This window comes from Alternaria incomplexa (genome assembly GCF_024043165.1).
Source record: "Alternaria incomplexa strain BMP 0042 chromosome Unknown scaffold_8, whole genome shotgun sequence".
NCBI lineage: Eukaryota > Fungi > Ascomycota > Dothideomycetes > Pleosporales > Pleosporaceae > Alternaria > Alternaria incomplexa.
In genome coordinates, this window is record NW_026249857.1 from 1,551,614 (window position 1) to 1,578,002 (window position 26,389).

The 26,389-nt window shown below is 52.5% G+C and overlaps 7 protein-coding genes across 7 annotated transcripts; 3 read left to right on the forward strand and 4 right to left on the reverse strand.

The window, feature by feature from the left end:
- Nucleotides 1–174: 174 nt before the first annotated feature.
- J4E90_006312 (uncharacterized protein) lies at nucleotides 175–2,170 on the reverse strand (the record flags this gene model as incomplete). Its single annotated transcript, XM_051435859.1, has 4 exons — nucleotides 175–1,447; nucleotides 1,499–1,705; nucleotides 1,758–1,953; nucleotides 2,140–2,170. The coding sequence occupies 4 exons, from the start codon at nucleotides 2,168–2,170 to the stop codon at nucleotides 175–177; spliced, it is 1,707 nt and encodes a 568-aa protein (XP_051290717.1).
- Nucleotides 2,171–6,788: 4,618 nt separating this feature from the next.
- J4E90_006313 (uncharacterized protein) lies at nucleotides 6,789–7,951 on the reverse strand (the record flags this gene model as incomplete). The annotated part of the gene is made up of 2 exons (XM_051435860.1): nucleotides 6,789–7,781; nucleotides 7,835–7,951. 2 exons carry the CDS (start codon nucleotides 7,949–7,951, stop codon nucleotides 6,789–6,791), a joined length of 1,110 nt encoding a protein of 369 aa, XP_051290718.1.
- A 299-nt stretch (nucleotides 7,952–8,250) lies between these two features.
- J4E90_006314 (uncharacterized protein) lies at nucleotides 8,251–10,322 on the forward strand (the record flags this gene model as incomplete). Its single annotated transcript, XM_051435861.1, has 3 exons — nucleotides 8,251–8,443; nucleotides 8,496–10,056; nucleotides 10,130–10,322. The coding sequence occupies 3 exons, from the start codon at nucleotides 8,251–8,253 to the stop codon at nucleotides 10,320–10,322; spliced, it is 1,947 nt and encodes a 648-aa protein (XP_051290719.1).
- A 3,139-nt stretch (nucleotides 10,323–13,461) lies between these two features.
- Nucleotides 13,462–15,364, reverse strand: J4E90_006315 (uncharacterized protein; the record flags this gene model as incomplete). The annotated part of the gene is made up of 3 exons (XM_051435862.1): nucleotides 13,462–13,798; nucleotides 13,848–15,031; nucleotides 15,239–15,364. 3 exons carry the CDS (start codon nucleotides 15,362–15,364, stop codon nucleotides 13,462–13,464), a joined length of 1,647 nt encoding a protein of 548 aa, XP_051290720.1.
- Nucleotides 15,365–18,680: 3,316 nt separating this feature from the next.
- Nucleotides 18,681–19,071, forward strand: J4E90_006316 (uncharacterized protein; the record flags this gene model as incomplete). Its single annotated transcript, XM_051435863.1, has 2 exons — nucleotides 18,681–18,792; nucleotides 18,893–19,071. The coding sequence occupies 2 exons, from the start codon at nucleotides 18,681–18,683 to the stop codon at nucleotides 19,069–19,071; spliced, it is 291 nt and encodes a 96-aa protein (XP_051290721.1).
- A 453-nt stretch (nucleotides 19,072–19,524) lies between these two features.
- On the reverse strand, nucleotides 19,525–20,839 carry J4E90_006317 (uncharacterized protein; the record flags this gene model as incomplete). The annotated part of the gene is made up of 2 exons (XM_051435864.1): nucleotides 19,525–20,217; nucleotides 20,267–20,839. The coding sequence occupies 2 exons, from the start codon at nucleotides 20,837–20,839 to the stop codon at nucleotides 19,525–19,527; spliced, it is 1,266 nt and encodes a 421-aa protein (XP_051290722.1).
- A 1,783-nt stretch (nucleotides 20,840–22,622) lies between these two features.
- On the forward strand, nucleotides 22,623–24,503 carry J4E90_006318 (uncharacterized protein; the record flags this gene model as incomplete). The annotated part of the gene is made up of 1 exon (XM_051435865.1): nucleotides 22,623–24,503. The coding sequence occupies one exon, from the start codon at nucleotides 22,623–22,625 to the stop codon at nucleotides 24,501–24,503; it is 1,881 nt and encodes a 626-aa protein (XP_051290723.1).
- Nucleotides 24,504–26,389: the final 1,886 nt, after the last annotated feature.

A 26,389-nucleotide genomic window follows, 5' to 3' on the forward strand; every position in this document is an offset into this window, starting at 1 on the left:
TCTTAATGTGTCACCTCTCATCTTCCGGCTTATGAGGGGCGGTTTCAAGGGCCTCTCACACAACACTTGCACAACGACAAGCAATCAAGTGCGCATCATCGCATTTTCAAGTCGAGCGATAAGAATGGGTATCGGAAAAAATTGATCTATTAAAAGAGGGAAGAACGCTTAAGTCTACTTAGACGACTTCTTACAAAGCTTCGTCCCATAATCCAGCACACTCCAATTCTCCGTCCCCGGCGTCGTCTCCGTAAAAAACACACCCTCCGGATCCCACTTCTGCCTAATCTGCAACAACCTCTTATAGTTACTGCCCCAGTACGCTTCTTGCCAGTTAGGCTCATTCAAATCCCCCTCGTTCACATAACTCGCCCCATTAGGACTCACATCCCTCAACCTCTTACCAAGAACATTGGTGTTGAAGTTCTCGCGTTCCTTCTTAACCTCCCACGGCTCCGTCCCCGTCATAAGCACATTCGTGATGACGAAGGAGCTGGCGTTGCGCCAGGTGGGATGAATAGCGTTGTCGACGACGGGATACGCACGGCCGGGGTTAACAATATGCCCGACGTTGAAGCCGAGCTGCGTGGGTTCAGGCATCGCGGCGTAGATGAGCGCATCTGCGATTTCGTCGCCATGGGCCGTGATGTCGGACTGAGTGAAGAGACGGCCGCCGACGATGGATTGTTGGTTCGGGGGCTCGTCTTCGAACATGTCGATGTAGAATTCGAAGAATGTGGGGAAGGCTTTGGTGTGGGTGTCGTAGGGGACGCCGGCGGCGTCGAGTTGTGAGTAGAGGGGTGCCATGACTGCCTCGAGTTGTTCTTTGTTCATCTTGGGGCCGACGAAGGGCGCGATGTGCAGGCGTTGGGGGCCGGGGCCTACTTCGAAGTAGACGAACATGCCGTGCGAGCTGTAGTGGTTGGCGAGGTTGTGGAAGATGTGGACGCCCTTGGCAAACAGCTCGGTGTCGTTGGTGTGGGTTGAGTTGATGTTGAGGATAGTGCCGGCGGTGGGGACCTCAGGGAAGGTCTTGACGGTGATGGCGACGACGACGGCGAAGGAGCTGGGGCCGCCGCCCTTGAGAGCCCAGAAGAGATCGGAGTTTTCTTTCGCGTTGGCGGTTACGTATTTGCCCTCGGCGGTGATGGCATCGAAGGAGAGGACGTTGTCGGCGCCCATACCGTAGATGCCGGTTAGTGGGCCGTGGCCGCCTCCTTGGATGTAGCCGCCGCCCCAGCCGACGGTTGGGCACTCGCCTCCAACGATGACTACCTTGGGGCTCTGGTTGAAGCACTGTCGGAATAGCTCGCGGCCTTGGACACCAGCGCCGACAATAGCTGCAGTGCCCTTCCAGTTCCCAGGTCCAGTGTACTTCTTCAGGAAGTTGACGTCTCTGAAGCTGTGGGTGTTGATGATGAGTGAACCGTATCCGGTCGAACGGCCCCTGTACTTCTGTCAGTTCCGTCGTGCTTCAAGAGATAAGAGATTGTCTTACATGAAGTCGTGACCAGTGTTACGAATGATCAAACGAAGGTTGCGCTCTCGTGCAAAGTCCACACCCGCCTTAATCTGTTCCCTTGTAGTCGCCATAATGACGTACTTGCCGTACATGCCTTGTGTGCAACTACCCGAGGGGTCGTCCGTCGGCATGCATGTGTTGTTGGTTTTGAACGGCCAGAGCTCCGCAATGGGGTGGTCAGTTCTAGCATTGCATTAGCTTCGTCATCTGTATCTCCCGGGAAAGATGCTCATACAGCCATTGCTCATTTGCCCAGTTAGCTTGAGTATCCGCACACTTCGCCGCATCGTAGACGCTAGTTCCGTTTCCGAAGTTGGTGTAGCAAACGGCGCCTGGTGGGATGGCGAGCTGTAGTGCGCCAGAGACGGTCTGGTTGAGCTTCGACCAGTCTTTGTTGGTTGGCCAGCAAGAGTTGTCGGAGTAGCATTTGCCTGGAGTTCAATAATCAGCATACATTTCAATGGATTGAAGAGCGTATATTGCTTTCACTGGTAGTCAACGCCATCCACCTTCTTGACCTCGCCAATCCATTTGGCGCCCAAGACACCGTTTGCCGCCAGCAGGAGAGGAGCGAATAGCGAGAAGCGACCCATATTGACGAAGGCAGGAGGGTATACAGAGTCGATCGACTGACCGCAAGGTACCCATGGGCTTGCCGTCTATTTATCTCAGTCATAGCTACAAACGCTTCGCAGTTCCCTAGCTAGCCTAGCGCACAATCTCGGAGAAGCTCTAGCCTTTGTCATTAGCAACGCGGTACGCCCTGCAGCAAACACTCATGCTCTAAGATTGGCCTAATACTAGCAGAGCGCAAGAGGTAGTACTGCTAGTCTGCGTACCGTCTTCCAGACCCAGGGTACCTGGAAATCCGAGCCGCACTCAACAGCGGCAGTAGAGCCCCAAGAGGTAATTAATTCGCACTAGAACACATCGTCGGTACCGGGCCGCTGGGAAACACAAATGAGTTGGCGTGTTTGCGGCGATCCTATTCACCCGGATAATCTTGGGGCCCTGGTAGACTGCCCGCCAAGACAACGGTGCTTGTATGGCTTATTCTTTTCGCCACAATCCAGATATCTCAGGAACTTGAATCTCGTGATTGCCACGTTGTTGATGTTGGCGAGGCTGGCAGAACTGCCGTAGCGAAACGCTGCACGCGGGCTCACATCCGGTATGCGGCTCGTGTATGTACCAATGCGCCTCAGCTAGCCAAGCCGGTACGATCTAAACGCTCGACTAATATAGCTGCGCACCAAGAGATCTCGCGTGGCAATACTTGCATTATGCCCGGTAAGCATCGAATCTGCAATCGAATCAGAACTTATTGCGGCGCTCTTCAATTGAAGGCGTGCAATCAACGCGCGCTTACGCGCATATATACAGCAACGGCAGTCAGCGATGTTGTCCAACGTAGATGCATCTGGAAACCATTGATCTGCAGTGGATCTAAATCGCGCTTGTGGGGTCAAACAATGGGGTACCCTTTGAACATGGGTGCAGGTGAATGATTCGGTGCGGTTGAGATGCCTCGTCTGTACGGGAATTAACCTTTCGGTGGCATGAGCGATGAGCATGGCGACTTCATGCCGTAATTTTAGCCTCGGGATAGCAGCTCCCTTCTGTGTAGTCTCCGCATCCGTCTGTCCCCGCGGTTCGCAGCTCCACTTGGTTCTGGGGCAAGGGTCCAGCGGCTCGCTTCCGGAGAACCGCTATTGGATTCTGCTGGTGAGCCGTCAATCAGTCTTTTCACGCACCTGGATGCAGCTCTGGAAATACCATGATATCGGCATTTGTCTCGGTCGTATTGATCTTCTAACGCAAGTAATGAGACGACGGTCCTCTGGATGATCGTCGTGATCGTCGATAGTAGCGCCGGTCCCATGAGTCCGCAGGTCCGGGAGACTGGACATGACACGCATCCGAGCCGTGTTTACGTTCAGGGCACTCCACGCTAGCAAATCTGACTTGGTTCAATTCCATGTGATGGTCAACGCTGGAGCCCCTGCGCGTCTTCTATAGCTGCATCCGCCGAGGTAGATGCTCAACTCCACGTATGGGACTGGGGGCCTGAGAGGCGAAATCTTGTTCCAGAAACAGGCTCACTCGCTTCCTGGCTCGAAGCAAAATCATTGCACGGTATACAACCTCTTAGGCCAGTCGATCTGCTACCAGAGTGTCGGTATCGTAATCAAATATATACAGTTCTGGAAAGTCCGCTCGAGGTCGACTTTGAGTGCATCTAATCGCTTCGATTTGGGAGGTCCCATCGTCGAGCTCTACAACCTTCTTTGAGAAACACTGTTGCGCTGGATTCTCCGCTATTTTGTATGAGAACTCTGAACTTGCGTTCCTTCCGTCCGGCTCAGGATATGCCTCCCCGTAATGAAGAGTCGCTGAATATGGCGCGATTATGAGCATCTTGAGGGAGGGACATTGTGTATGTGTCCATTGAAAAAACCGTGTCGCGAGTTGGTGCAGGATGTCGCTAGCATCCACTTCAGGCAGAGAGGAGGAAAATGGGGACTTTGATGTTGCAGCCTTGGTAAAGATGTAGCATATTCAGCTTCTTGGGCTTTTCGATAAGTTCCTAGAAAGCGCGCTGTGTTATCGAGTCTAAAGACAGATTTTGGAATTCACACATGTGGAGCCAAAAGTGCCGAAGATCTGGTTCCGTGTCACCAGCGTTTTACCGTCTTCGTTCACAGAAATGTCGAAATTGTCGTTATTCCGTAGTCCGAAGTAGACAAGATTCCGCAGTTTGGATGAACTGGACAGGTATTGCAGTGGTTGATATCTGCACATGGACAGAGACAGCTTAGTTACCGGAGGCTAAATTGTTAGCTGAGCCAGACCCTGGTTCATGTCGTGTGTCCTCTCGTAGGTTCAGACACCGCGTGTGTATCAGGTGCTTTCGCGCGCCGATGTCAAGGCATCGCCGGGATACAGTGGCAGTGCCCGGAAAGAGCTAGTTCGGCAGCCGCTCATCGCGAGCATATGCACTGTTCTGTAGCACGATCTTTCGGTACAGGTACTCCGTAGCGATGTTATTCCAGTCCTTCGAAGCTAAGCAAAGCGCTTTCAAATCCGAGTTGAGCGAAAGCTGGGAAATGCGATCAGCTAACAACGAACTTCTGTTTGGCGCTGTGCTGTTCAACGCAGAAGTCGCATATATTCCAGTATCATGCGCTTGGAATCGTCGACAAGCTCGGCTTTTAGGCGGATATTGAGTGCGTGAATATCCATGCTGCGATGAGTGGTGATGGAGGATTGGTTGTGCAATGGGAGTGCGAAGTGGTCGGATGAGGGGCAAAGTTGTCTCACGTGACGTCGTGCTGGGGACCCCTGGCGGCTTCCTGAAGCAGCGGGGCAACGCGAATAACGTGGAACAGCGCGTCGCGTCCACATCGCGACTTCCCGCAAAATCTCTCTCCTACAGACTATCTCAACGCGTCATGGAGTCTCTTTCGAACGAGGTCCAGCTACTCATACTCTGATACATTGATACGAAACGCGACCTTATATCTCTTTGTCTGACGTCGAAACACCTGCGCAACCTCAGTTTACCGCGACTGTACCATACTGTCTACTTACACACTCGGGAGGAAGGCCTGACAAGATTCTTCAAATGCATTGCTGCAGGGGCCAGTTACCACCTGCGTCACATCAGGAGCTTATCTTTCGAAGATGAGTTATGTGATCCAGGGGATGATGCACCACCGCCGAACCATCTGCACCTGGTTAGTGCGGCTGATGCAAGAGACGTGCTGATGCATCTTTTGATCTCCATGCTTCCAAAGAATCAGCTTCATGCCTTCAGGTTAGTTCATCTCACCATAAGTTACTATAGAGACTGATCACTAGGCAAACTTAGATTCATTGCCAGCCGAAGTCTCCGAAAAGACATCTTTCATCTGCTCAAGAGTAGTCAACGAGAATTGCAACATCTGCAGCTCCGTTGCCTCGAGTGGGTGAGTATAGATCTCACAAGCTTTCGGGCCGCCGGTGAGGGACACGACCACAATGTACACGAATCCGCCGACTCGGAAAGCAGACTCTTGAAGTTGCCCCATCTGAAGTTATACAACGTCAATGCTGCTCACGAGATTTGGTGCTGCTTGGCAGCCACTATCGATTTCAGCAACGTCAAAACTCTTGCGTTGTACAATTGTGAGAACGCCAAATTTTACGACAAGTGGTTGTCTAGCCTCAATAGCAGAACCCCTGCTTTGGAGCGTGTGTATGCTACCATTGATGACAGGGATTCCCTCTCAGATTTTCTTCAATGCTGCGAAAACCTTACTAGTCTGCATCTCGTCTGTCGCTACGAACATGAACTAGACAAATTCTGGCGCATGATCGAGCGCAGGGGCCCTGGATTAAAGAGTCTCGGCGTTCAGCATCGATACACTTGGTTTCCTTTCGGCGATTGGAACGATCATTTATCGCGCCTACTTTCGATATGCCAGAACGTGGAACATCTTCGCTTACCAATCTCTAAGGATGTCATGGAAGCTTCCATATGGGAAGGGGAAGAAGACGAAGACGAAGACGAAGAAGACGAAGACGAAGACGAAGAAGACGAAGGGGAAGAAGACGGAGACGGAGAAAACGAAGAGGAAGTAGGCGAAGAGGAAGTAGACGAAGGGGAGGAAGACGAAGACGAAGGGGAGGAAGACGAAGACGAAGGGGAAGAAGACAGACACGAGGAGTATGCAGAGTTTCTGGCAAGCAGGGTTCTTTCACGCACTGGAGCAACATGACTGACGATCATAGGACTGTTTCGAGCAGATGACGCAGTTGCGCTCAATTCTGTTCACATACGATCCTGACATCTTCAATCGCGACACATACATGGAAGAGCCAGAGCTCCAACCAGAGGTATTTGCCAGCAATTTCTTCCAATACCTCGATGCGCGTGGTTGGTGTCCTAGCTTAGACGTTCTGGTCATTGGCGTCCCGGTAGATCTCGAGGATATAGAAGATGTTGAACCTGGCTATGCACACGCACTAGAGTTCGAGACTCCATTTCCATGGCACTGCTTTGTCAAGGGCGAGTATGCTATCGTTGAACGTGTACCGGCACATGTACTGCGATCTTATCAGCCTGGGTACAACATGCCAGACATCATTCCACGAGCGGAGTGGATGGATTCCTTTTCTGGAGAGTCCTGGGGGTTCTTGGCTGATCGCGAATCTAACATTTCAATTGGATAATATAATGTCACCTGGGGTATACGCCTATGCCATTCACAATACAAAACCTCATCTACTGCGCATTCGGCCTGAACACGCTCATACCGTTCTTCTTGCCCCAAGCCCAGACCTTGCCATTCAGATCCGGCACCATGACCAACCAGATAATTGTCGCAATCCACGCTCCGATAGTATCGAGAACCACGTTGTTCCTCTGACTACCCGACATGGAGCCATAACGCATCAGATGCACAAGCCAGTTTGTAGGAGTCATGAAATCGCCACCTTCCAGTCCTTTGACCGCCGCCGTCGCAGCTTCCAGCTCAGTCTGCTTTGGGTCGGAAGACTCTAGCTCGAAGCTCACGGGGTGTTTCGTCTTGTTCTCGTTCTCGAAACCGGGGGATAATATACTGCCTGGGAAGACAACGTGAATATCGACGTCGAAGGGTGCAGGTACCACACCGGTGCTACTCGTCTTGGAGCGGCGCGCCGCGTTGTAAAGCTGGACCTCGGAGCGGAGACCGTCGGCGAGGGATCGAATTGCGGCTTTGGCGGGGGAGTAGGCGGAGTAGCCTGCGAGATTCATAAAGGCGAGCGCGGAGGATGTCATGATGAACTTGCGAGGCAATTCCGGAGCAGAACTCTTTTCTTGCGGCTTGTACGGTACCTCAGGGTAAAACCATGCCTGCAGTGTCTTGTGTGCCATATATGCTGACGCAAAGTAGTTGAGCTCCATCTGTCTCCTCAGCGTCTCAGTGCTCGTCTCGATGAAGAGGCCTGGTACTGAAGACCCCGCGACACACCATACTATCTCCGGAACGCGTCCGTTATTCCAGGCTGTGGCTTCCTTCAGAATGCGCGTGTTCTCAGACTCGGAGGTTACGTCGGCGGCGATGTAGGTGAAGCGTTGGGTCGAGGGGTTCTTGGCATGAGCTTTCGCGTGAGTTAGGGCAGTTTCGAGGTTCTTTGCGGTGCGTGCGACGAGGATGAGGTTTGCGCCGCGGGCGGAGAGGAGACGGGCGATTTCGCAGCCCATTCCTTGGGAGGAGCCTGTGAGCAGGACCGTCTATATGCACCGTTAGTATAGGTTCATAGTAAAGGATTCAATACAATACTCACTCTGCCCTCCACTGGGAATTGGTTGCCCTTCCAGAAAGCGAAACCCATGATGTCCGCACTAATAATTCCAACGAGCACCAAGAGGATGATGGTCGCTCCGAGAAGCAGTTGGGACATGAGGAACAGCACTGTATACCTCCAACAAAAGAAAGTATCGGACGCCTGATGTCTGACTCTGCTTACGCGGACGAATTGGTACCGCAATGCTCAATTGGTGTACAATGAAATCGCGTATCAGTATCGCACGAATTCACATGCGGCGTGCTTACATACGCACACTCCCTGCAGCTTAGCTCCGCTCCACTAGTGGAGACTTTCCGACCTCCGCGGTAAAGCCAAGGCTTCTTACCGAAAAAAAGTTCCCGCGCGACATTTGCGACCACCACTTACGCCACGCCACAACACATATCGCAATCATGGCCAAAAAGAGAAAGGCTGGTAACGGAGGGTCGCGCGCGCCGAAAGCGCTAAAAGAGGAGGATTCCAGAATGGCTGTCAACTCGTACGAGGACGTCGCGGATTCAGAAGACGAGTTCCATATCAATCGCGACAAGGTACTGCTGGATGAGGGGCCGGCGGCTAAGAGACTGAGGAAGTACCAGGAAGAGGGTTAGTTGAGTGGTGGTTTATTAACGGCATGCGATAGCTAATCTGGGCATAGACAAATTCTTAGAAGCCTCGGACGAAGAAATCCTCGACGCCGGCAGCGACGACGACGATGAAGACGATTTCGACGACCAAGACACCGGCGATGAATCAGGAGACGACGTCACGGGAAAGCGCAAACCAGTCGACGAGGAAGATGAAGACGTTGGTGGATGGGGTACCTCGAAGAAGGATTACTACAACGCCGACGCGATAGAAACGGAGCAAGATGCGTTGGATGAGGAGGCGGAAGCGAGGCGCATACAAAAGAAGCAGCTACAGAGCATGACAGAGGCAGATTTCGGCTTCGACGAGGACGAGTGGATGGCGCAGGAGGGAGAGAAGGATGCAGAAGGTGGTGCTGTTGTAACAGAGGTTCTGCCGCAACTTCAAATCACGGAAAACATGACCGAGGAAGAGAGGATGAAGATCATGCGTACGCGATACCCCGAGTTCGAGCACATCTCGAAAGAATACCTCCGACTACAGCCCCTTCACGAGGAATTGGCCGCCGCCGCAAAGGCTGCCGAGAAGGTACTGAAGGCACAAATGGCGAAGTCGGGGAAGGCAGACAGAATTCCACCAACACCAAAGGCTGTCACAAAATACCGGGCATGCGCCGCATATCTCGCAGCGATGGCCATGTACTTTGCTGTACTCGGCTCCACTGCAACGGACGATGGATCGCCTGTCATCGCAATGGATCCTGCTGAGCTACACGAACACCCAGTTATGGAGACCTTGCTGAAGTGCCAAAAGGTATGGACGCGGATAGAAAACCTCCCTATCGCGGATCCCATGGTAGAGACCGGTGACGACGATGACTCAGCTATGGAGGACGTGAGCGCCGAGGACCTCGAAAACGACCTGACCGTCAAGAAACCCACAAAGCAGAAGAAGACCAGGGCGGAACGAGCAGCCGAACTGGCGCAAGCAGAAGCAGCAGCGCGACGCGCCGCGAAGCTCGCAAAGACCGAACAAGACCTCGCATCACTCGACGCCCTCGCCGACAAGGCCGCCCTCAAGAAGGCGTCACGCAAGAAGAAGACCGCAGAGCCCAAGCTCAACCTCCTCAACGCAGACGACTCGGACTTTGGCGAAGAGACCGAACTCACCGCCCACGAAGCCGCCGAGAAAGCGAAGAAGAAGAAATCTCTCCGTTTCTACACCTCGCAAATCGCTCAAAAGGCAAACAAGCGCGACGCCGCTGGCAAAGACATGGGCGGCGACGCCGACATCCCGCACCGCGAACGCCTCAAGGACCGACAAGCGCGTCTGCAAGCCGAAGCCGAGAAGCGAGGGCAACACAAGGATGCTGGTCCTGGTGTTGCGCTGGGCGAAGACGATGGCGCTTCGTCTGCTGATGAAGCGCCAGCTACCAAGCGCGACGACTTTGAAGATGAGGATGGTTACTACGATATGATCGCCGCGCGCTCAGAGGATAAGAAGCAGACTAAGCTTGAACGCGCGGAGGCTTATGCCCTCGCTAAGAAGCAAGGCGCGCAGGTTATTGAAGAGGAAGTCGTTGGCGATGATGGGCGTCGTATGATTTCTTACCAGATTCAGAAGAATAAGGGGTATGTTTTCTTCCCTCTCCTTTCTTTCCCACTTATCCCATTTTCCTGGAATAGATGCTGACGTGATGATCAGATTGACGCCTCACCGCAAAAAGAGCGTGCGGAACCCGCGTGTCAAGAAGAAGGAGAAGTACAAGGAGAAGCAGAAGAAGCTCAAGAGTATGAAGCAGGTGTTTGATAAGGGCGCTGCGGCCAAGGGCAGTGCGAACTATGGGGGTGAGCTTACGGGTATCAAGTCTGGGCTTGTTAGGAGTAGGAAGTTGTAGGTGGGGTTATTTTGAATGGAGATACCGATACCATGGTTATGTCCTGCAGAAATCTGATAGTGGTTTTGGCATGTTGGAAGTGACTTGGTCAGGCATGTGAGGAGCTCCCTTTTGGCCTCCAAGTCGCAGACATTGCTCCGACTACTGCATGCACGAGAGTCAGTACTGAGCGCTAGAGTTGTACACGGGCGAATTTCTAACCGAGATGCCCTGAGTCTGATGCCGTACGTGATATATCCCCCCTTGTAGGCTTCACGGTCGAACTTGAAGTCTTTTCGCGAGGGAATTTGTGTACGTCAGTGGGTTGATAAGTCGATAACGGTGGTCATATATCCCCTCTAAGGTGTGTACAAGATCCCTCGCTGCCATACCCTCCATCTACATATGAAATACGGTTCTCCCTTGACAAATTTCCCATCAGCAGGTAATGAGTGTCCTGACGCTTCTTCTTGACAACAGCTGGCCCATTACGGTTGTGTCGCCATGTCTGATTCTTTCCCCGGCGCATCATCATTGTGCCCTGCTCTCCTGCATGGCCTCCTTACACAATGCAGTCCAAGCGAAGAGTTCCAGTGCTCTCAGTGAATCATGAACAAAGTATCGGGTCCCATCCGAGCGGCGTCTCTCTGATGTTGCTCCATGAGATGGGGTATGAATGCAGCGCCCATATACTGAACGTGGTCGGATGCTTGTTCAGTCGAGTCGATGTCTTCCTTCGTTGGGTTTAGCTGCCGGATGATGTATAGCGGTTCTCCTCCATAGAAGGTAGCGACTTGATCTCCTCGTTTGCAGCCTGGATGAGCGTATCCAATGCGACCGCCTTTTGTGCTGAAGAAAGTATGTCCCCGCATTGCTTCCACCAGTCCTACACACTGCGCCTGATCATGGGTCCTACCTTTTACCGGTTCGGAGTCCGGTGCGGAGTGCCAAATCGACAACTCAGCCAATACCACGCGATACGCGTCTCTCGCTTCCTCGGTAATCCGATCATCTAAAAAGAGCGCTATGATGAAATCGTCGGGTACATCGGTAACGCCTTCGCTCTTCCCATGATAGACACGGCGAGCTAGATTTGAGGCATCCATATGGTGACCAACAGCAAGACCATGCAAAGTCATGTGCTGTTTAGAATCTTCGTTGTAATCACTGTGTCCGAGGCCAAGCACTTCGTCATGTTCCACGACTTCTTCAATAGTATCCAATACAGACCCCCGCATCCGAAGCAAATTATCATGTTTGACGGCACTCATGGAACATTCGTCATGGTATTCGATCGCCTTACTTTTTTCTGCGCTGTTCACCTCGCTATTTTCTTCAAACAAAGCCCAACCAATGATCGCAGGCCGTTCAGCTGTCGCATCATTCCACTCCCCATCAATTTTCATACTGCAGGCCGCTCTTCCTGAAAGATCCGGGCACCACGATGGCAAGTATGAGGGTCTGGACTCCAGGGTAGGCGGAATGTTCAACAGAGTCATTCCGCCATTTTCGTTTATCAGAGCCTTGGAAAACATGATCCACGTCTTCCAGTGTTCAACCCGAGCTTGTTTGCTGTAGTCAACTTCGGAGGTCACGCTGTTTCGAAGGCCGCTCTCCAAAAGCCCTACAATCGCCCATACACGATCCACTGGCTCTTTCACGTGTCGATGACGTGATCTGTGCATAGTGTACGCAACGTCTCGACATTGCATCACCTTGGTCTGACGTCCTCGGGAGGTTGAATTGCGGTGGAAGTGGATGGAATTGCAGGATCCGATTGAGGTATTAGCTTCAACGGCTCTTTCTATACCCAGGATGATTGAAAGATAAGTGCTACGGTACATTCCATCCATGATGAAGTTTAGGAACTTATCGAAGTCCGTCCAAGATCCACCGCAAAGCAGCGTCGCCTCGGTTGCAAGAATGATTTCCTGGTACGTCCATAGACGCCTCAACCATTCATGGTTGAGGAGGTGAGATAGCCCCTCAGAAAATGCGTATACATTTTGCGGGAGCTCGTCTTGGACAGGGTCGCGAAGATCATGGTCTGCATCAAAGAGTGTGATCCATCTCCTTAATTTTTTCCTGACGTCTTGAAATTCTGCGAAGAGGACATCGGTTTCGGGGGTCGAAGGACCCATCCATACGATAACAGTTGCCGCTCGGGAGTAGATGTCGCGCATCAAGGGTATTTGAGTACCCTTCTCTTTTTCATCTTCTTGATTGATACAAATAGCATCGATCCATATCCTCTTCCATTTCGTCCTGATCTGGTACCAATCTAGATAATGTAACATCTCAAGTGCGGTGGGCGTAATGGCCAGAGGTCTACCGTTGCATATAACAATTTCTGAGGCCGGCGCTCTTCCCCACACATACGAGACCGCATCGTAGTCCAGATCCTCGGCGAGCTCGTGTCGACGTGTCTGCAGCTGTATGAAGCCGTTGATATATGTTATCGTGAGGAGACGTATTTCATTGTTGGCGAGCGCTTGGCCGTCGTAGGGAGAGCCTGAGGACATCAGGTTGGGGGTAGTCGTCGCCATCACCTTAGATCTTCCGATGTGACATTGTGCGGGTGAAACCGGTGAATTGGATGGTCGTCGGGGGAAAGTATGAAAAGTGTGCAGGATGCTCGAACTGACAGCCCGAAGGCAGTGACAAATGTCAACGATCACAAATGCAACAACATGATCAGGCTGAGCGGAGAAACATTGCTTAATAGATATGTCGGTATTTTGAATCTCAGCCTGCCGTCTTACCAGACTGTCTGTCAACTGAGGGGCAGTGCAAGCCACATGAGCAGACCATTGGTGTGAGCACCACTCAGGCTGGGAAAAGCAAGCACACGAGCTTGGCAACAACCGGCCTTGGAAGCCGCACACGAAATCTGAGCGCCACGAAAAGGCGGGCTGGCGTATAAGCGGATGTGGTGAGTAGAAGTCTTTGGAGGTGTGAGGGCCAGAGTGTCAGCCTTGGGAAGTGACAGATGGCTAGCGTGTGCTAGCGCCTTGGTATAGCAAGAGGCGGAAAGCGCATGGGGCGATGTGGTATGTCTGATTACTTGATGACTTTCAATATACACCCAAACGCTATTAAAACATTACAAATACATTAACGGGTATCATGATATTAAAACACAAACTTCCCTCTTCTCCATCTACACCTTAACAGGATACTTCTCCCGAATAACCTTTCCATACCTAAACAACAGCGCGGGCACAGGAATGAACGCCACAGCCAAGAAACCCAGTAAGCTATTTCCCCAGCCCAAGCCCAAAGTCTCGTACATAGTCGGCCCCGCAAGCGGCAGCAGGGCGCCAAACAGACAACGCAGAGCTGTCATACCAGCGATGGCGGAAGCAGCGAATTGGGGGAAGCAGTCGATCATGTAGGTCTGAAGGGGCGCGAAGATGCCCATGAGGCCGAAACCGAAGGGGACGAGGGAGATGATGGGGACGATCCAGTGGACTTTGTTGTAGGCTGTCCATCCGTACCTGGGGTTGTTAGCGAGTGATACTAGGATGAGGAGGCAGACAAGCTTACCAGAAGAAAGAGATCGGGATCAGGCTCCCGAAAAACACGCAGAGCGGCAGGCGCATCTCTGGTTCATAGACGCCCTTGTTCTTCTTCGCTAGGCGGATGATGGTTGCGTCGCTCGTCTTGGCTACGAAAGCGATGCCCATGAAGTTTCCGATTCCGATGCCTAAGTATGCCAGACCGGTGATTTCGGGAGACCAGCCGTAGGTTTGGATGAAGACGGGTGTTATGGTTGTGAAGAGGAGGAAGAGCAGGCCGAAGAGGAACGACATGTAGAGCGAGCAGAGCAAGACGATGGGTGATCGGGTAAGCATCTTGAGCGGGCGCGTAATTCCGTTTCCGAGGATGTGAAAAGGACTTAGAAGAGCAGCGTCCTTCTCGTAAGTCATGATGTTCTGAAGCTCAGGGCGGTTGAGCTCCTTCCGCAAACGCAAAGTCTTTCGGTTGAGCAGCACGGCGTGGTACGTCTCGCTGTTGAAGACGAAGAGAGCCACTGTCAAGAGGCCACCAACAATGAGTACAACCCACATATCCCATCGCCAGCCTGCGCGTTGCGCAATGAAACCACCGCAGATAGGGCCGAGGATAGGGCCGAATAGGATGCCTGTACTGTAGAGCGATACAGCTTTTCCTCGCTGCGCAGGCACGAACATGTCAGCGATGACACCGGTACCGATTGTCAAACATGCGCTACCTCCGACACCAGCGAGAAATCGCATGCCGATGAGGCCGCCGAGATTAGGTGCGAGCGCGCATCCGAGGGTGAAGCAGCAGAAGAAGAGGTTGGAGCAGTTGAGTACGATGTATCTTCCGTAGATCTCGGAGAGCGGACTGAGGAAGAGCGGGCCGAATGCGAAACCTAGGACGTATACACTGACGGAAAAGGATCCAAGAAGCTGCGATGTGTTGCCAAAGTCTGCATTGACGAATGGGATGCCTGGTGCGAAGATGGAGGAGGCGAGTGGACTGACGAAGGTGATGGCGGCCACTAATCCAAGGAGTGTGATCTTCCTTTTCGTTGTGTAGTTACGTGGGTTCGCAGGATCATCTTGACTGTCCCAGCCAACGAGGTTGTTGTCGAGGTCGGATAAGGGGTATTTCTCTGGAGCGAGCTGGTCCTTCTTTGTGCTTTTTCTTGATAGATGCTTCTCGAGGTTTGCGCCGATATCATCGTTTGTTTCCTGAGGTTGCTTGAAAATGTTAGCTCCTCTTCGGGGTGTTTCAAAACTGATGGTTGGTGATGATGGTGCAGTAGCCGACCACCCGATGCCAGGATAACTTAGCCTGATTGCCTTCCCGTGTCATGCGCAACAAGTCGCACACTGACGTCAAGGTCTTCAGATCGTAGCAGAAGTATTCTGATGGAGATCGCGTCGTGAAAAGTTGATAATGCTTACCTTTTCTTCCACAGCTTCTTCCTCCTCTTTGTTTGGTCCCGCGTCGCCCTTTTCTAAGTCTGGGACATGTGTATCTGAGCTACTCCTCGAATGTTGGCGGTATGGTTCTCGTGTTGATGAAGACATGTTGTGCGGTCGCTGTAGCTGTCGCTACGATATCAGGGTGAGATTTCCGTGGGCAAAGCTTTCCTTGCGATGGTGATCCTCAAATGCGGTGTTTGCGACTGTGAAGGTCTTGAGAACTGGTTCCAGACGGTTGCGATTGTTGCGCGCAAAACCACAACGTCAGGAGTCAGCCGCAGGTATATAATAGAAAGACAGCAGGCAGCTGGATTACGAAATGAGTCCCCATCGCTGCCCGCACCCTGAACATATTTCTGTCCGTTAACCCCGAGGTTCTCGTGCAAGACTAAGCCAGGTTTGGGGGGCATGATCTCGGTGAACGGCGTTAGCGAAAGCGCGAGACAGCGACGCGGGGAAAAACGCGCCGTTCGCTCTGACTCCCACGGGGCCACCCGCGCGCGTTACTGGTTGAGTCGCATGCTTCTGACGAGATCAGAGCATGATGCGAGAAAGCTGACTTTGATGGCCTTAGTCCTTCGGTGCGTACGATGGTTGCGGTGCGTCGGCTTTGAATAGGCACCGGGACTTCGTCGGGGCGGAATCCGACCCCTGCCAGCCGGCTGGCTTGTGGAAGCTTGGTGGGGGCCAAGCAATCTGCAGACTCCTTGGGCCCTTCCAGGTGGTATGACTCTCGAAAGGGCGTAACAGATGGTGTGGATGCTCATGCGTTGGGTACCCAGGCAAAGACCGATCGTATGTCCGACCGGAGCTAGCCATCGAAATAAGGCATACCATCAGTGTCGGATAAGTCCTCATAATCTCCATAGTGCCGTCTCTTCGTATCCTCGCTGCAGACGTCGCCGTCGGTCTTGAGATGATCGCGAAGCTGAATGAAATGTGGACTAGAGAAGCGAGAGAATTGAATGGAAGAGTCAATGAAAACACCCACCACTCCTATCTCCTACCTGACGTTTGATCGTCAACGATCGCCATTTTCTATGGGGCTGCACTGGGACACATTCGTAGTTGCCTCATGTACTCGCAGCTACAGTGCCGGCTGCGCAACGACCGTCACATCGCGTCGTCTTTTGGAGCTGAGCGTGAGGAGAGAAGAAGATGAAGCGGCACTCTGCGGAAAGGTGAGATGTCGTTACCTTTAAGTTCACCGGAGACGGTGCTACTGCGGCTGTCATATCCAAACCGCCGTTTGATGATGCCACGGTTAATGATGCTGACAACAGCCGAAACCCAATGTACACCAGAACGTGGAGTGAAGGTCACGCAGTACTCAGGCTGCCAGACCGTAATTCTAGAGTCTGCAAAAGAGAAAGTCAAATCGAAATCGGGAGGTCGCAGAGGTATCAAGTGTCCGTCACAGACTCGGCTCTCCTCTCGGATCCTGCGCTTGCCGGCAGAGAAACGCAGAGAAACGCCGCAACCAGTATCATGGTCACTCATCGTAAAGACAGTAGGACCCAATACTTAAGAGCTTCGACATCTGTTGCGACAGATGCGACGAGGGAGATTTTGAAAACGAAAGCCAATTATCTGGCGACCGATCTGGCAATGGCGCTAGAGCCATCGTGCTCGCCGAATCTGACCCGCGGCAGCGACCACCTTCGATCACATCGACCGCACGTCATAACTCTCACGCTCCATCGCCAGGCACAGCTTGTCGTTGACACATAGATCCTACATCTCCTTCTCTTCAAGCGTTAATGCGGATCCTACGGCACGGCACGGTCCCTTCCAGCTACCGGTGTTAGCAGACCACTTAGGAAGGTGCATCCTGAGCATACGAAAGAAGGCACCTCCAGACGACTACCGCGCACTCTATGCACGATCGTGGGACCTTCAGCTCCATCTCTATGCCACCTACGTCTTGCCATGACCACCAAGATGAAAAGTTCTAATACGCCCCGTATTAGCGCAAGGCAGCCCTAAAGTATCTGTGGGGAACCAAGTACATCGTCTCCAGCTCCAAGCGCTTGGCCGTAAGATCGGAGCAACTTTCAAGACAAGCTGACGGAACAGATTAGCATTGGATGACACATCAATGATTAACCTTCAATGTTCCTTAGCCTGGACTCGGGTTGCGGCAGCGCGTCGGCGGCCTGGGAGATCGACAGCGGCTTCGTTTATGCTGACTGCGTCCGAGCGGCTCAATGAGACAACGTTCGATGCTTTACGACCTACCATTGTCGATGCTGAAGGCTCCTTTGTTACGTACAGGTCTATTAAAGCGGGGAATTGATGACAAGAGACTCCATTGGTCTTACTTCATTCCGGAGATGACTACAAAGCGCCAATCGACTTGGTCGGTCTCGTATGCTTACGATCGAGCTACCCGGGGCGTAAGGCGCAAGAGTCCGGGGAAATCGCCGATATCAGCTTAGTGATCATGGCGGAAGACGCAAGGTACGGGGCCTGTCGAGATGAGCTCGAGCAAGCCGTTTATCATGTGTTCTTGCAAACATATCACACCTGGAGAGGTGCCGAAAGCTATAGGATAGGAGAGACACACTTCAAATAACAAGACCAGAAACGCTCGACCGAATTGTATGACCACTAGAGATGTTGGAAGCTGCCGGCTTAACGAAGACTCCATCGTCTGCAGGCCCATCTTTACACGTCCGGTTGAATCCTCATAGGGAATCGCGAGCTGCTGAGTCAAGACATTCAGTTGGCACCAAACGCAGTGATGCTTGAATGGTCACCTCAGATAGCTGGGTTGAAGGTAAGATGAAGGGGATGATGACCCGAGAACGATCGCTATGTGGGTTTTGGGGGCCGACATCACGAAAGGAGAAATTGTTGCGCGAGTCCATTCCAATCACCTGCCTGTTCAACATCGCTGTACGACCTCAACTCGTAAATAAGTGGATACGAAACGAGGCGTACTCTCTAAACTCTCCACGAAGTCTTACGCTCTACTCCACATCGCGATCCACAACCTCCACCTACGCCCCGTCCCACCTGAACCCTGAACAAGCAATCAACATCAAAGGCTCGAATTGTATACGAGACTCTCAGTCTTTCAACGACGATCTCAATCTCAATACTGCAGAGATCCTCGCTGCGACCATGACGCCCCATCCCATCTCGTCTTACCATGGTACATACGGCCCGAATGCAAGACCCCAGGCAAACCACCTCCCTTGACGCCTGTGACGAAGCTGTAAGACACGGCGGTTACGAATAGCATCATCGTACAGTATTTCTGGACAAGATGGCATGCCTGAAGAGATGGAGAAGTGTATATAAGGAGGTACTTTGCACATAGTAGAGAATCATCATCACACATCAAGTTCTTCAATCATCACAAACAGCAAGCCTTCTATCTCAACGTTCAACGAACAACACCTCACTCTCAATCACTATGTACTTCTCCAAGATCGCCATCCTCGCCGCTGCCACCATGGCTAGCACTGTCGTTGCGGACAACTGTTTCGCTGGGTATGCGTACTGCGAGGGTAACCTTTTGACTCAGGGTTCGTCTCCCCAACTTCCATCTCTCCCCTTCCCTTTTCCCACCCCTACCCATAGCCCCTCTGCACTCCCCATCCTCCCGTCCCCACCTAACACAACCAGGCGACTACGCCTCGACCATCTACCAAGTCCTCGACGCAGCAGGCCAACCCACCGACGCCAACGCGCGCGCCAAAGCCCTGTTCAACTGCGTCAACGGCGGGGCTATCCAGTTCATCACGCTTTGTGGCGGAGACTGCAAGAACGAGCCTTTTGGTAGCCAGGTTAGTGATCACTGCTAGATCACTTCTTGGTCGGAACAAGTCGTCAAGAATGCTGGGGATGGAAGCGGATGGAGGGCGGGAAGACGGGAAGGAAAGGAAGAGAGAGAGAGAGAGGTGAGCAGAGTGGAGAAGGTGGAAGGGATTGACTAGAATAGAATCATACACTCGTTTCTTTATATTGGTGCAACAATCATCGTACCAGTCGTCTTGCGTGTGTATATTCATCAAGATAAGCAACTTCAACTTTTGTCGTACATGAAACGAGTCGTCCGCACCATTACCCTCCATTCATCCTGCCCAGAAAATGTAAACACAAACAAAGTCTACGTAAAGCATAAGAGCATAGCTCCAAAGAGCTGAACAGCAGAAAATCCCACCAGCGCCAAAACAGTAAACAGACATCCACCCAGTACCCTTTTTGCTATGCTCATTGAACGCCACAGCGCTCATCATACATCTCATACACACAACCTATCCACTGAGCAGGTCCTTAACACTCATACCCCTAGCCCCACTCCAGCTACGACGGTCGGTATTCAACATCATCAGCGCCTCAGTAGCTTCCTGGTCCTCACGATCAGCCTGTGGTTTCAACGCCGGTGACGTCAACGCGAAATGGACAGAGCCATGAGACGAGCCAGGCGCAGCTACCGGACCCGTGCTAGGAGGGCCGTTGTGGAAGGGGTTGCTGAAGTGTGTGGCCGATGGTGTGTGAGCGCTGAAGGCAGGCGAAGGGTGGATCGAAGGCGAAGTTACTGTGGAGCGGACTGAAGCTGGCCCGAGCGAGTAGTGGTGTGGGTCAGACGGGCGCAGCGCGGGGGAGGGGTTCGCCGAGTAGTGCCCGTTGCGATGATCGTGGGGCATGATGGCTGGGGATGTGGTGGTGGAGTGGGTGTATACGCTTCGGTCGGAGGGGTAGATGGCGGGTGAGGCTTGGGCGAAGGTGTATTTGGATTGGGCGGGTGGTGGCTCGACGTAGGTGGGTGATACGGCGTCTTCCATCTCTTCGTCTTGCTCTTCGTCTTCGTCGTCGTCGTCGTGCATGCGTCGGACTGGTGGTGGCGGGAGCTCGGATGTAGCTGAGGATGGGGAGTCGCGGCGGGAGTTGGCGGTCTTGAGGTCGGAGACGCACTGCTCGAGGTATCGCATGTACTCGATGGATGCCTGGGGGTGTTAGTACATGGATGAATTGTAGGTGAGTGTCGGGAAGTACCTGTAGAATGGCCAGCTTGTGCATCTCTTGTCCCTTACACGCCGGGATCATGTCCTTGAGTACACCAAACTCCTCGTTCATCTTGGACCTTCTCCTCCGCTCGATCAGACTATGTGCCGTCTTCCTTGCAATCTTACGTCCCGCAGCAGTGGCGTTACCCGCCTGCTTCCTTTTGGTACCATTAGTGGCAGCGGTCGTGGTCTTCGCATCCTGTGTTTTGGACGAGGTCTTGGGTGTGTCTTGGGTATCCTTGGGCTTCATCTGAATGATCTTGCGGGATCGGGTAGGCGGGGGCGGGAGAGAATAGTCGTCCTTAGTGATGATGCTCTGCTGGGAGCGTTTGCGCGCATGACCGGGCTTGGAAGTCGCGACTGGGGACGACGGGGAAGGTGGCCGGTAGGACGAGTCTGAGGCATTTTCGGATTTACCAGAGGAGCTAGCTACACTTCCTCTACCACCCAGCGCTGCGGGTGGCAAGTTGAAGCTCGTCTCCAATTGAGGGGCATTGGCGCTGCTCTTGCCGGTGATGTCTGTCGACGGCTGGGGAGTCGGAGGGAGGTTTGGGCGAGGCATGATGGGAGTAAAGGCGCTCATAGAACGTCTTCAGCCAGTGTCCCGCGCGTAGAATAAGTCAGAGGGCGACAAAGAGGGGATAAAGGGACGGCAGAGACAATGTATGGCGTGCATTATCAGCATCGGGGTGTCGCGTGGGCTCTTTTGTGTCGCAGCGCTGTGAGAAGGATCCCGTGGGTGTCCTGCGCTCCCATGATTGGCTGGCCGGCCAAGATACCTCAGGAAATGGCGCCAGTCCATCGCGCCTCCTATGAGAACGTCACCCTGGGAGCGTGGGCGTCGCGGCCGCTGTAGGCCTCTGCGAAGCTGCAGCTTCTTGAACGAGTGGGCCGACCATCGCGTTGGGAGCAACCGTGGCGAACGCTGTTGAGGTCCAAATGGAGCACGTGCTCGACTTTCTTCCCCTCCGCCGGGCGTGGATATAGCAGTCGAGGGGTTTACCCGCAGGCGCAGAGCGAAAAGGGCCGAAGCAAGGCTATGGATCGCGTTAGGCGGCTGGAATATTGATGGAGCAGTAGATCGTGGGTATTTGCATGTTGTGGCATGTGTGCATGTGAAGACGGCAATAAGCTATCGAACCCTTATTCTGCAGTCGCGATGATGCCCCACCATTATGAGAACATGGTATAGCTTGTCTTCGTTGAGACGCTGCAGCACACTTGCTAGGTACAAAGGCCTAGCGGATAAGCTGCCCAGTTCACCCTTGAGGTTCTGCAATCGACGGCTGTCCATAAGTTCCCTTTTCCGGACTGTGTTCACGTTCTACAGGCAGGGTTGGTGAAAAGCAGAAGATGTGGGAGAGTGAATAGAAAACCACCGTAATCCACGGGTTCGCTAGTTGCCTCTTCAGGCTGCCATCTGTACATGCTTGAGACGATAGAGGCTTATATCTCTTTGCTACATGTATCAGGTGTCTTCCGTTATTGGGGCGGATTCAGTTTGACGTCATCTGTGAGCTGCAACTCAACTTGAACTCATTGACTGTGATAAACCCTACCGTCTTCGATGCCTTCAAGGACTTGCCTATCTGGGAATGCATGCTTGGCGTCCAATAGGGGGCAAGCGCGTCTTCCGACCCCCACTAGTCAGCCGCCCATCTCGATGCAGGCCACGCGACACCAGGTCATCATCCTCCATCTAAGCCATGACTGCTGCGTAACTTTCCTGCGCATCCATCCTCGCACGAGATCAACTGGCGGTGTTACTTCGACGGTTCGCCAAGTATCGATCATCTGCTGTTCACGATGCGCGAACATCTCCGAACTACTTCGACCCAGCTGCTAAGTTTATTCCAGTGCTAACTAGCTACGTCGTCGCGTTTGTGCATCATACTCAGGTTTGTATCTCTCTTTTATCTTCACCTTGTCATGGAGACAATATACCTAGAGGAGGTCTGTATCCTCTTAGCCGCATCGACTCTGCATTCTAAAGGTACGCGTCGTGATACACGCAGCTACAAGCAAGCGTCGGCCCTGGCGAGTACCTTTAGAGCATACTTTATGTTAGGTACAAACTAGAATGGTAAAATATGTGGAGTTGCACAGGCAGCTGTGAACCTTTTAGCCTGCCATGGGTGAGACTTCTTGCCGGCATGAGCCTCAACCGCACCGCGTGACCTCGCACGTAAGGTACACACGACACATAACCACGTAGATCCCAGCACGAGCTGCAGTCACATCGCCAGTTCAGATGTTCGGAGCTATTCGTCATCCAAACAGATCGCTTATTCCTATCGCTATTACCCACGTCGCATACAATTCAACAAACTCCACATTCTCTCATTATGGCAATTCCTTTCCGGCCCGCGTCACCTGCCGAGGACCTGCCCCCATACTACCAAGACACAGGCAACGACGATATTCGACAATGTTTCCGTAACTTCGATGTGGACCGAAACTTTGATCTCTTCGACCGGCAAACAAGAGAGCACAGGAGCCGCAATTTCTGTATCGACTTCGGAGAAGACGAAGGTGATGCCTTTTGCGCTTTCGACCTCAACGACAAGGCATACAAGAAGCTGCTGGAATCGCCACGGCCGACTGAGCTACATACACGATGGATCAACATCTGGCAGCCCTACAACCAGAAGGAGCTGATCCAGACGCTAGCCTCTCACTTCGATTTCACGCCACGACTGCTGGGCATGATGACGAGCGATCATATGCCTCCACGTAACAACCCGTCACTGCGCATGAAGAAGAGTTCTTCCACACTGAGATCTGTGTTCTCGCACAAATCACAAACAACGAATATGTCCAACTCGATCAGGGAAAAGGCGAAGCAGGCGAATGAGCAAGCTCTGGATTCAGAGTCTAGTATCGGTCTGACCGAGATGATGCAATCTACACAGCTGGAGCTGGTCCGAGATTTGAGTCACTACCAGCTAGTAGACGATGTCTGGCATTGGAGCACTGTTGACCAGGGTCGGAGGTGTAAGTTCCTCTTTATGTCTAGAGAGATGGGCCATGGGTTGAAGAGCTCCGCTGACAGTAACGCAGACATGTGCATAGGCTACAACTCGCTACACAACGTGCGCAGCAAAGAAACCAACACCCGCCCTATAATCTCGGATAGAACTCGAGACGTGCCCCACGGCAAGCGTGTATGGAACTGGCTTCTCTTATGCGAAGACAAAACCGTCATCTCAATCTCCGAAGACCCATTCCCGTTTGTCAACGGTGCTTTAAACAAAGAGGACGTGAAAGTACTCTTCACCACACGTCGTAATACTGTGAACGTCTTCAGGCAACTTACGAAAGCACCGACGCCGCTAAGAGAGGCAGCGCTCACTCAACTACCCATCCGTCAACGCCTCGGCAGCAGCGATGAGGAAACAGCCCACCGCCCCACGGATGCCCCCGGCTTGCTCTTCTACTACCTCTTCGAAGACTGGGGCGCAACCTTCGATCTCATCTCCCGCCGCGAACACGGCTACGCCGCCGAGCTCGACCGACTCCGACAAGAAATGCTCCAAACAGCCAATCTCACTCACGTCGACCAACTCCACCACATCGGCTGCCAACTCGCCGTCCTAAAGCGCGTCTACCAAAGCTACGAATTAATCATCGAGCGCGTCCTCAAAAAGCAAGAAGCCACCCTCGCGTCACTTAAGAACTCGCACATCCTCTCCGGCAACGCCTCCCTCATCTCCTCCCACCCCGTAATAAACGACTCTCCCGGCCCCCTCGTCCCCGAAGCCGACAGCCTCCTCGGCGTAGCCCTCAGCTCCGCCGCCCGCGTCCGCTTCGAACGCCTCAAAGACCGCATCCAGCTGTACGCCCTCTCCGAAATATCCGAATGCCTTGACCAAAAAGAGTCCCTCGTAATGATGAACTTCAACCTCATCGCCATCAAAGAATCCTTCTCGGTCGAGCGCCTCACCTGGGTTACTTTGCTGCTTGCTAAGATTACCATTTTGTTCACGCCTGTGACGCTGATGACGGGGTATTTTAGCATTCAGTTCAAGGGGCTGGAGTTTGAAGTGGGCAGTTATTGGCAGGCGTTTGGGTGGACTTTTGGGTTGAGTGCTGCGTTGCTTGTGTTGTTTAGTTGGGTTAGTGGGACGTTTGAGGGGAAGATTATTACGAGGAGTTGGACTAGGGCGGTTTATGATGTTGCGCATAGGTGGGTTGTTGGGAGGAGGAAGAGGGGGAAGATGATGTAGAGGAGGGTGGGGGAGGGTGGTGGATGGTGAGTGGTGGATCTATGGGCTGTTAGATCCATAGGATGGAAGGAAACCGAGTTCCACTTTAGAGGCGATTGCTGTTGCTCTTCGTGACCTATCTCAGGGTACAACAAACTGACCAGTCACGAGGTGTCTTCCCGACCATATATAAGAAGCGATCTGCGAGACACTTCTTCTGCACCACACTGCACCGCAACCATGACCTCAACTCAACCCGGAAATATCGTTTTGGAGAACGAGTTGAAGAAAAAGGTCCTCTCTCACGCACGCGCTGTGTTCATCGACCAAGTCCGCCCCGGCACCGTATTCGATGTCGTGACCACTAAGATCGATCTCATTAACGAGGGTCAAAGATACAAAGGCTTTGTCTTACATGTCATCGCGCTGGATGAGTTGTCGCAATCACAGAAATGGCAAGTCGTTATGCGTGCTGACAGGAAGTCTACTGAGAAGGAAGGCTTGGAGGAACTTATGAAGAAGCTGCAAACGAGGCTTTCGGATCTGATAAGTAAGTTATACTGCGGCATTTGAAGGGCATTGTGCTGACGTAGCGTGAATCATGTAGAGCTTAGGCAGCCTGGTTCGGGGGAGTGAGGTGTAGGACATGCGCTCACTATACTGTGTATTGTGCTCTCGAACGGCTACGTGGGTGAACAAGGATGATTGTTTTTCACACGACCCTCTCTTCGAGGTGTTGCGAGACACCGGTCGTACATGCCAGAAATGTCTATCAATACCGGCAGGGCGCTTGCTGCTCACATTATTAAACAAAGACTTTTTACGAACAGTAACGTATATATCTCGTGCCTTGTTCCCACAGAACGCTTAGTACCATAGCTTCAACTGCTTTGCTTCACCCGTCTCCAGGTTTCCTAGTCGACACCACTGTCTCCCCAGCAAAGCACGATCTTATCAACATGACCATGTCTGCGTACGACACCATCTTGTGGGAGAGAGAAATGAAGAAGCAAATCCGAAGTATGCGCCTCAACCCCCAACCCCCAGTCACTCCAAATCTCACATATCATGAATTACTGCTAACACACACTTGCCTCAAAGCTCACGCGCGCGCCCTCTTCAGCACCACCCACCCATACGGCTCAGAGTATGATGTCGTCCACACTTATGACAGAGAAAACGAAGACAATGAAACGCCCTACAACACCCATCTGATCTTATATACGAAGCCGCACAAAAGCGAAGAGTGGGAACGAGTACATTCGGTTGACGGTAATGCTGATGTTGCGGGCGGCTTGACTGATCTCTTGGAGTCGCTAAGGCATGTACTGCGTCAGAAGCTCGATAGGTCGAGGACTGTGCCAGGGACTTCGGAGAGGAATGATGGCGTTGACAACGCTCCAGAGGGTAGCACGGGAAAAGATGCAGATGCTGATGGCCGAGGAAAGAAGAGGCGTCATAGTCGTCGTCGTGACCGTAGTCGTAGTCGTCGTCGTCGTCGTCGTAGTCGTAGTCATGGTCGTGGTCGTAACCGCAGTCCTGATCGTAGTCGTAGTCGCTGATGAATGTCCGTTTGCGAGCCGTGCAATAGACATCTTTTCTGAGATGACCATGGCTTGATGGCGACATTGGTGTTGGACTTTTGAGTGTTTGTTACTACCAAATGTGGACTAGCTGAGTACACGGGCGCGGAGGTGAAGGTTAATCCGAAGTCGCACTTTGAACAGTATCTAGACGAGGAACTTTTCGAACATCCTAATACCCTGTCTTTCACCTCACCTCATACAAGCGATTATCAGCGATGGCTCAGTCCGCGACCGCAAAGGTTAACCCCATGAACCAGTACGAGACCATTATGTGGGAAACGGAGATCAAGGAACGAATCTTGTGTATGCATTCATAATTTA